Source organism: Coenobita brevimanus, chromosome 24 (genome assembly GCF_032717465.1).
Source record: "Coenobita brevimanus isolate Jiangsu-jjx chromosome 24, ASM3271746v2, whole genome shotgun sequence".
In the NCBI taxonomy this organism is placed as follows: Eukaryota; Metazoa; Arthropoda; class Malacostraca; order Decapoda; family Coenobitidae; genus Coenobita; species Coenobita brevimanus.
The window spans coordinates 7,019,953-7,030,346 of NC_136977.1; the positions used below are offsets into that span (position 1 = coordinate 7,019,953).

The following is a 10,394-nucleotide window of genomic DNA, read 5'->3' on the forward strand; positions in this document are numbered from 1 at the left end:
GAGTGAAGGAGTCTTGTTATATGGGGAACATGTTATGTGCTGGAGGTGGGGCTGGTAGCTCTGTGGCTAGGGTAAGGAGTGATTAAAGAAAGTTCAGGGAAATGAACTCCTAACATTGAGAAGGCTCTCCCTCTGTGGTAAGGGATCCTTGTATACAACATGTGTTTTGAGTATTCTGTATGGTAGTGAGACCTGGGCAGAAAAAGAAGAAAATATGCATAGGCTCAAATATACAAAATTGACAATGATTAGACAGATATGTAGTGCATCCTTGAATGCAAGACCTGGGGGTCTAATAGTGCAAGGGGAAGAATGGGACGTGAATGTAATGGTGTTGTGATGAAGAGGGGTAGATTGAGATAGCTTGGGCATGTTAAGAAGATGGAGAATAACAGTTGGGAGCAGAAGGTGAAAGGCGTGAACGTTGATGGTAGGGTTGTGAGAGGCAGACCAAAAAAGACCTGGAACAAGGTCACAGAGTGTGACTTAAGGCATAAGGGACTGAACAGAAAGGCTGCCAGAGATCGAGCAGCATGGAGAGCTTCCATTAGGTGACCAAGACTACATGCAAGCATGTTGGAGTCTCTGTAAACAGTACAATGATACAGTATGATTTGATTGTCAAGCAGTAGGGTTTTGACCAAGGTTTGTCTGATTTAGATTGGATAGCCAGTTCAAGCCACCTTTTTATGGCTTGCCATGGACACACCTTGTGTGTTCTTTCCTCCTTTCCTGAGTTGTGCATTATCAGCTTCAGAAAAAGGAGAGCATGCAGCATACGTTGTTGTGTTGTGAAGTGCATGAAGAAAAACATTGAGGTGGTATGGATATATGGACAGAATAATGGAAAACAGATTGATTGGGAGAATGTTTTAGAGTAAACTGATTGGCAGTGTTGCAAGAAGAAAACTTTCATTTACACTAGAGAATAAAGTTGACTATTTTGACAGCAAGAGAATTGGGAATGAAAGAAAAATGTTCGTGGAAGCATAAGAAGTGTGTAATGACAGAACAACCCAGAGACTTCAGTCATGGTCATGCCCTATGGAGGAGTACCTGGGAAGAAGCAGGGAACTAGCGTATGATAGAATGTTTCAAATTTATTAACCTCTTCTTCCTTATATTTTACTGTTTTAGTGAGGTTGACAGTAGTATACAAGATCCCTGTTGCTTCTCCACCCTGGTGTAGGTGGCCCATCTGCTCACCTTGGCCCTTCTAAGTCACCCATTTGAGCATTTGCTTACTTTCTTAGTGTCCCCTAGAAAGCATTTGTTCTAAGCCAGGTGCATGTATGGTGCACCCATCAAGATCTTCCAGCCATTCCCTGTATGGGTCCCATGGCCCTCCTCTTTTTCGAGATAGCTTTTGGAGATTCATTTATGTGGGGAAGGAAATTGAGCTTCCTTTCTAGTCTCATACTGAACTTTGCTGCCATTTTATAGGAGCACTCCTGACAGAGTCATGGTAGGAGTTTCCTTCTGGGTCCTCAGGTCTGTAACTTTCTCCATGTGAGTACAGTGACAAACTGCCTCCCTCTCATCAGTATACTCTCATCAGCTCCAGACAGAGCATGGCATTGCCTGTTGCTGCATCACAAACTAACTTCCATTTGCCCTGTTTAATGTGGCTACTTGGCTCTCAGCAGTTCATGAGAGAAGATGCATGAAACATACAATCCTGTATATCATTTAAAGTAGCTACTAAAATGATAGGTATGTCACATACATACACTGTATATACACATGTTGCATCTGAGTGCATACAGGGAGATCAGGGGTGAGCCCTCATGGTATGTACTGGTTTAATGATTTATGGTGCTTCCTTTGGATGTGGCATATGAGGATCTACGTCTGAGGTGTGGTTGGGGTATATTGCTCATGTTGTGCTGCTCAGGAAAAAGCAGTTGGATCTCACACCTTAAATGTCTAGACTGAGTAGCCTAGCCCCAGGCCTCAACTCTCCTGCTGGGGCAGTAGTGGACTGCATGATGGATAGAGTACATTGACTTAACTCGTTCAAAATTGCGATGATGTCTTTACTACTGCACTGTACTGTATTCTTACTGCTGCCAATTAGTTTTCTTCAGCTAAGGAAATACCTTCTGTAGGGAGGTAGCCTAATGGAAATTGTTTTTAACTTCTTCAGCACAAGAGTTTTTTCTTCAGTTGAAGAAAATCACCTAGAGTTTGTAAGAATATAGTGAAAAGATGTCATCACTCTGAAAAGGAAGAAGAGTGATTGTTGCTCTGAGGGGCTTGACACAAAACAAGATTGAATGCTGATGATGCATGAGGATGTGCTTTTATCCATGTTAACATATGTGTGAGATATTAATATGGTACAAAATTGTTATTATTATTATTTTTTTGAATAACAGAACAGAGGAAGTGTCAGCAAGTGGGTTGGTGGAGGGTTAGTGCCCCTCCCTGTAAAACAAATAACTAAAAGTCAAATGGCCACCCTTTACGGGAGCATGGCGTCTGGCAGTAGATAGATGGTTAGATAGGAAGGAAAAACAAATGAATAAAAAAACTATTTACACACCAGATTACAGGTGTCCTCCATTCATAAAAATTCTATAACAGTTGGACTTGAACAGTCGTAGGTTGAAGTATGGGGGGAAACCACTCTGGGGAAGCAAGTTCCCAAGAGATGCAGTTGGGAGAATAAAAGAATTCTGATAGGTGGAAGTTCAGCACTACGGCAATGTGACAGTCCAGTCATGAGTGCAACCAAATGCCTGTGTAGCACTTGAGAAAGCATGGAGAGGTGGCACAATGGATGCAACTTCAGCTGAGCATTTGCCATAAAAGTATCATTAAAATGATGCAAGGGAGGCAACATGCCTTCTTACCTGTAGGGGAGGTAGTTCATTTGCGTAGGATTATTAATAATTCTAACAGCCTTGTTCTGAATTTTGTCTAGTTGCTTTTAAGTGTTACCTCTCCACATCCATTCCACAAGGGTGAGCAACATTTCAGCCGAAGCACACGTGACTAAAAAATTACATCTAGCTGCTCCTCAGTGAAGAAGTTACAGACTCTCTTCTACAATCCAAGTTTCTCTGAAGCAGTTTTAGCAAGTGATCTAACATGAGAAGTCCAGCTGAGGGTATTGTTAAGTGAAACACAGAGAATTTCAGTATTTTTAGAGATTGGAATGTTAGTAGCACCGAAGGTAATATTGGAATCAGGCAATATCTGTCTGTTAGAAAATTGTATATATTTGGTTTTTTCATTCATTCATTGCCAGACGCCACGTATCCCAAACGGGGTGGCCAAGGGCCCAGAGTTAATTGTTTTACAGGGAGGGGCACTAATCCTCCACCAACCCCACTTGACACATAGGGATGCCAACAGCATCTGGTGTTCCCAGGCGGTCACCCATCCAAGTACTAACCAGACCCAACGTCGCTTAACTTCGCTGATCGGACGGGAAGCGCTGTACTCAACATGGTATGGCCGTTGGCACAAGCATTAAATGAGACAATGTTATTTTGTCCATAGTCAGTGATCTTAGATAAGTCTTGATTTATGGAGACTGCTGTACTGAGCTCTGAGTTAGAGAGATTGAACTTTGTGAATGGGTGTTTAAGTGTAAGTGAACTGTGAAGTGTCGAGTCATCTGCATATGAATGGATAGAATTATGTTGTAGTAGTGGCTCCACTTTCTTCAGTAGTTGTTGTTATGGGCCCAGGCTCATCTGAAATAAGCCTGGGAGACAGCTGAATTAAAATATCTTCCTTCTACAATCTGCCATCTGCCTTTTGGTGGAAAGAGAATTCTTTGAGGGGTATTTGTATAACCAGACCGGTGAGCTGACTAGTTGTTTCAATGCCACCATATGAAAGGATCTCTCCCCAGCAACCATATGGAGTAAAAGAAGTGGCTATGAGAATGTTTAGAGTACATGTGGTTGTGTAAGTTCAGCAGAGTAAGAGGTAGGGAGATTAGTGAGATGTATGGCATTGAGAAAAATAAATTTTTGGAGTACAGTAGGTACCCACAGTATGTGAGTATATGGGCGGCAGAGGACGGCGCGTACTAGGAATTCGCATACTCAGAATAAATAAACTTATGGGAAAAATTACATATGGGTGGCACCCCCCTTCATGGAGAACCCATGAGACTCCTTTCAGACCTAAGTATTGTACTGTACAGGGAAACTATCTAAGACATATTACCTAAGATAAACTAACAAGATTATGGCTTTACTAAATCAACAAGGATATGGCTTATCTATACCAACAAGAATATGGCTGCTCACCTTAACCCAAGAGGACAACAGGCTTGATGGAGGTAAGAAGGAGATCCAAAGAAAGGTGATGCACCTAGCGAGCATCTCCTGCATCACCCACCACACCACCCGACACACCACCTTCCTCCCAACTCTCATCACCAGTACTTTAGACACTTTCACTACCTAATGCTTTCACCTCGTTCATAAACCCTTCAAAGGCTATCTCTGACACCTCAGACTGCATCATCCTCTTGATCCTCCTCAGGATGTGGCTCTTCTGATGTTGAAGGGAGTGATTCCTCACTTTCTTCAAGCTGAAGGTAACGGGTGATGAGGGTTTGCTTCCGTCTGTTTACTTCCTGGTTGTGCTTGACTGTGTAGTAACGGAAGGTTCTGTCTAGTGAAGTCATCACCTCCACCACTCGCAACTGAGAGCGTTTGATGTTCTTGAATTCTTCCTTGAATTTATCAAGGGCACACAGTACCTGGCTGATCTCCATCATGGACAAATCTTCACTCTCCGTCACTGGTGTTGCTGGCTTTTCTGCTGTGATCTGCTCTGCATCGGCCTCGTCCACTCGCTGCACGACTTCCTGGGGTTCCTGCTCCACTGTTGCCAAATGTAAGCCCCTGATCTCCTCCAGCGTGATGGCCTGAAACCCTGGCACAGCTTGTGCAGTTGTGGGAGTGGCTGCAGCGGCTGCAGCCAGGGACTGAAAGCTGCTTCCCAGTGCGATTTCACACAAGGAGGCGCCAAGCATGGTTGATTGTTGCAGCGGTTATATCTCCCCAAGAGGACAACAGGAATGTGATGGCATCCTTGAGGGTGAATGACCGCCAAAAAGCCATAACAGTCTTATCAGGAGTCGAAGCTGGTGGTGCGGGTGCTGTGCGTGGAGCAGGTGAAGTGGGTGATGAGTCCAAACCATCCTCGGGGTCCATGACATCACTTCCAGCTGTGTCCAAGTCAAGAATTGCCTGCAGTTCCACATAGTTGTCGGTCTTTGCTGTGGAGATGATCGTAGAGGCGTTGGTGGTATAGCTGCCTTACCATTGCAATTAACTCCTGGTCTAGCGGTTGGATGAGAGAGGTTGTTCTGGGTGGCAAAAAAACAATCTTGCATTCCTCGCTGAGGTCTGCTATCCAGGTTGGATGACTTGGGGCATTGTTGAGGACGAGGAGCACCTTGAAGGCGATGCCAAGTTCCTGGGATTTAGCCTTGGCATCAGGGATGAAGTGCCGCAACAGCCACTTGGAAATGATGCTGCTCGTCATCCAGCCATTGGAGTTGCTGTACCAGTACACCCCACTATCATCCATGCAGCGAAGATTCTTGTAACATCTGGGGTGTGCTGCAGTATGAACCACAACAGGCCACATCTTGTGTGAGCCTGATAAGTTCACGGCAATCATTACCATTATCCTGCTCTTGTCCATTTTTCTCCCCCGGGCCTGGCGCTGCTGCTTACTGATATAAGTAGACTTCAGCATAGCCTTGTGGTATAGGGTTGCTTCATCTGTGTTGTAAATTTGGTGCCTGCTGTAACCACCCTCGTTGATTATCCCCTTCAGGATGGCAGGATAATCCCTAGCTGCCATTTCATCCGCAGATGCATGCTCGCTGGTGAGGCGAATATGACGTAGCTCTCTCCTTTACAGGAACTGGCATAACCATCCCATGGAGGCTTTGAAGGGTTTCTTGACACCAAGCTTCACAGATGCAGCTTTGTAGAAAATCTTGACCTGGTTCCTGATGTAACGCCCGTTCAGTGGAACTCCTTCCTTCTCCTTCCTCAGGATGTATGTTGCCAGGTACTGCTCCATGAGAATTATTGCCTGGTTGGTTAGCCTGCTTCCCTTGTCCAGTGCTGCCGTTCCATACATCTTGACAGTCTTCTTTATGGCCTCCCCGTTCGCCCATATTGTTCTCACCGTCGATTCTGCCAAGCCGAGTTCATTCCCAATAGCGGTGTTACCCTTCCCACTCTCTTCCAAATGACTTTCATCTTCATGGCATGGGTGATGCACTTCCTCCTTCTTGAGGACAGGGCAGACATCATGGCTCACAAAACAATATCCTCAGAGTAGATGAGAATGTTGCTGGAAAAGTGAGTGTACCCTCTGTTCACCTGTGTTTCCCCTGCTGAGCCTCTCTCTCCACCCTTCAAGCGGCGCATTTGGGCATCATGTGACGAATGCGCATCATCGGCGTCACAAGGTGGGCAGAGCGTGGGCAACCGTTTTTCGCTTCTTGGGGTGGCAATGTCGCATACTCGGGATAACCCCGGATTTGGGCCACTCTTCGCTGCCCATCTCGCTTACAATGAGGTTAATTCACGTACTATTAAAAAATACACTAAAATTAGAAAGAAATATGTCCTCGCGTACAATGAGGATCGCGTACTCTGAACTTGCGTACTGTGGGTACCCACTGTAATCAAATATGTGTGTATGGGTAAATGGGCATCTAAGTGAATGGTTCACGATAGGTGTGGGTGTGTGACAAGTTTGTGTGATGTCCCCATGGTTGTTCAGTATATATATGGACAGGGTGATGAGAGAAGTAAAAGAACGAGTAATGGAGAGGGAGATGGCGTTCATAATGAATGGCGATGGAATGGAATATCTCAGATTTGTTGTATGCTGATGATGTAGTCATTCATTCATTCATCTTCCAATCCTACATTGCCCCATGAGCGGCAAAGGAGCCCAGTGCTAGGCAAGTTGGTCCTGGCATTTAAGATGGGAGTGACCAGCCTCACTCATCCCTGAGTGATATTACGTGAACGATGAACCCCAACCACCCCTCGTACATAAACCTTCAATGGCTCAATCTGATTGGAGTGCCATAATTACCCACTAAACCATCAGATGCCAAAATTTGGTTTTTTGGTTACAACCAGTGTAGTAAATGGTAACCATGTAACTAAAGTTTTTGCACCTGATGGTTTAGTACAGCCGGACAAGAACTTATTAGACTAGTGCAGAGTTTTGCTGATGTCTGTGAGTGTTGTGCCTTTAGAGTAAATGTAGAAAAGAGTAAAATGATGGTTATTGAGAGAGAAGCTTGCTCCCAGTGTGATGTTACAGTGAATGGAGAGAGACTAGAATTGATGAGAGAGTTTAAATACCTGGGTACAATGATAGAAAAGAGAGGAAAGTTTTATGGTGTGGCATGAAAATGAAAAGTCAAGAGTGAGAGCCATGGAGATGGGGCTGCTGAGGAGTGTATGTAGAGTACAGAGAGTGGATAGGATATGAAATAATGTGATTCGTGAAAGATGTGGAATGGGGAAGTCTGTGGACACCACAAATCAGAGAGAGCATACTGAGATGGTATGGTCATGTGGAGAGAATGGATAACAATAGAGATATATCTGAGCGAATTTGAAGGAGGGAGGAGGCGAGGTAGGCCAAGGAGAAGGTGGGGGGATATGGTGGATGAGTGTGTAAGGAAGAGAGGTTTGGAAGTTGGTGAGGCTAGGGGACTGACATGAGATCGAGCTGGCTGGATGAATATTGTGAGGAGAAGTGCATGATCAGGAATTTGGCATTAATGTGACATCGTCTGGATTGACTCTAATCAGATACATTTATGTGAAGCTGCAGTACGTGGTAAATGTTTTTGGTGTATCAGATAGAGTTATTTGAGAGGAGCCTGTGGAGTCACATGGAGAGACAGACTGACAAATGAGGAGGTGAAGGAGTGTTGTAGTGTGGATGTGGCTGTGATAGGAAGCACTAGGAGAAACACATTGAGGTGGTATGGCCATGTGGAGAGGATGGAGAGTGAGAGACTGATGATGAGAGTGTATGTGAGTGAGGTGGAGGGGGAGAGAGGGAGGGGAAGGCCAAGGATGAGATGGAGGGATGGAGTGGAGTGGTATATGAGAGAGGGGGGGGGGGGTGAATTGAGAGCAGGGCTGTGAAATGGCAGGGGAGAGGGTGACGTGGAGGCGATTTGTTTGTGGCCACCCCGTACAAAGGATTAAGGCATCTTGCAATAGATAGATAGATAGAGCAAGGATTCCCGGGGTCTTGAATGGTGAGTGAATGGAAGCGTGGCCCATTGGATTGGGCAAACTTGGGCTGTCTGGACGTTGCTACTCCTCACCCTGCCCTAGGACGGAAAAGGAGGTCCGGATGATGGTGATGATGATGATGCTCAGATATTGCAATTACTTATATGAAGTACCGGTACAGTAGTTTTACTGTCTTGGTGGTAGGTGGGGGCACTCACCATCCACTCACTCGATGTAGTGCTGCTTTGGGTGTCTGTCTTTTCCTCACGTCCATCCTTCTTCCTCTGTCTTTCTTTCCTTCGTTCTTTCAACTTCCTTCTGCTTACGGGTGACTTTACACTTCTTCTTCTGTCTTTCTTTCCTTCATTCTTTCCCGTTCCATCTGCCTGTGGGTGACCACTGAGTGAAAAGCCAAATGGTTTCCTGTACACCAGGAAACCATTCACTATGCCATAAAACCAAATTATGGCACCTGGTGGTTTAGTGGGTAATTAAGGGACTCCAATCAGACTGAGCCTGTGTAGGTTTATATCCAGGGGGTAGTTGGGGTTTATTGCTCACGTTTTGCCACTCAGGGGTGAGTGAGGCCGGTCATTCTCATCTTAAATGTCAGGACCAACTTGCCCAACCACGGGCTCCTCCGCTTCTCATAGGATTGGATGATGGATGGATGGATGGTTAGTCATGAATTTCAGTGTAAATAAAACTATACACTGCATGCCATTTCTCACCTTCAAACGTTTGGGGGATGGGAAGTAGTTAATAATAGCCACTGTGTTTTGTTTTTTATATTGAACTATATCAGGCCCAAATAAGGTCATCAGGATACCTGGTGGTGTAGTGGTTAAATCACCCCAGTTGTAAAGAAAGCCATCTGTAGGTCTGATCCTCAAAGGTTGCTGAAGCCTTTTCAGTCATGCAATATCACGAAGGGAGTAGGCTGGTTACCCACCCTTACGTATACCAGACTGTAGTAGCCTGGCCTCCAGTGCCTAAAATTCATTGTAGTGGGATTGGCTTTTATTGTTGCCATTTTTATTTCTTTTTTAATTTTTTTCCATTTTGCCTTCTTTACAGGTGAAGTATGATGGCATATGGTTTGAGAGGAAAATGACAAGGTGTCTGGAATATTGGCAGGGCAAACGGGAGTGCCAAGGTGTTGACATAGAAGAGGCATGGAAATGCCACTCATGTGAATTTCAGGCTGGATGTAAGTGGCTTACCCAAAAAACAGAAGAGCTGCAACAGGCTCAGAAACTTAAGTACAAAAAATGTTAGACTATGATTTTTATATGTATTATATGATTCAGTAAGACATGTTATGCCTTCTAACATGGTAGTGGTACTATTTAAAGACCACTGATGCCGTACCTACTGTATATTAGTAACTAAATACAAGTATAATCCAAGAGTGTCTGTTTGGATGGCTTTTCTTCCCTGTTGCATTTGGATACTTTACTCCTTATGGAACAGTTCTCTAATGCATACAGAGAGATCAAATGTGGGCCGTCATTCTGTTGTTGTTTGGTTGCCTGTGATGTCACTGAGGCATAAAACCGGAGCAACAGGGGAAACCTGTCACCCTCATCGGATCAGCATCCTGGCTGCTGCACTCCCATTGGGTGAGGTGCCCTATGACAGCAGCAGCACTCTGGCACCACACTCCACCAGGATGGGATAGTTGGGATGGTTTGGTTCCCAGGAGATCCTTCTGGGAGGTGGTCCCACCTTGAAGAGGCATCTTGCTGGCACCCCATTGTGCTGTGTACTGATGTAGTCCACTAGCCCCATTGCCTTCATGAAATTTGAGTTGCCTGGTGGTCTAGGCATTCCAACCAGATGTGACTCACAAGAGTCCAATTCCCAGGCATGGTTTGGGTATGTTGCTTACGCAAAGCCACTAAAAGGTGAGTAGCTGGTCACTTTAGCCTTAAATGTCTGGACTTAGTAGCTTATCCCAGGGCCCCATTCTCCCATATGGGGTGATGTTGGATTGGATGATGGATGGATGGAACTGGAAAATGTTTTAGAATATTTAACACAGCATACATTTGATTATCCTTTCCAGCAAGATTCATTGTCCACCACTGGTCATTTTTATGCAGCTCATAGAAGACCTATAGTAATGAA

General features: G+C 44.9%; 1 protein-coding gene and 1 non-coding gene across 5 annotated transcripts in view; one reads left to right on the top strand and one right to left on the bottom strand.

The window, feature by feature from the left end:
• Nucleotides 1–9,841, top strand: part of LOC145393482 (exonuclease V-like) — a 53,494-nt gene extending 43,653 nt beyond the window's left edge. For 3 of the 4 annotated variants that reach the window (XM_080267595.1, XM_080267594.1, XM_080267596.1), the window contains one exon: nucleotides 9,342–9,841. In XM_080267595.1, the coding sequence (XP_080123721.1) occupies nucleotides 9,342–9,542 (201 nt within the window). In that variant the 3' untranslated portion in view covers nucleotides 9,543–9,841. The remainder of the gene's footprint in view (nucleotides 1–9,341) is intronic. The other variant, XM_080267597.1, reaches the window with a different exon arrangement.
• Nucleotides 3,352–3,470, bottom strand: LOC145393633 (5S ribosomal RNA). Its single transcript, XR_013896230.1, has one exon. It is a non-coding gene; the product is annotated as a 5S ribosomal RNA (ribosomal RNA).
• Nucleotides 9,842–10,394: the final 553 nt, after the last annotated feature.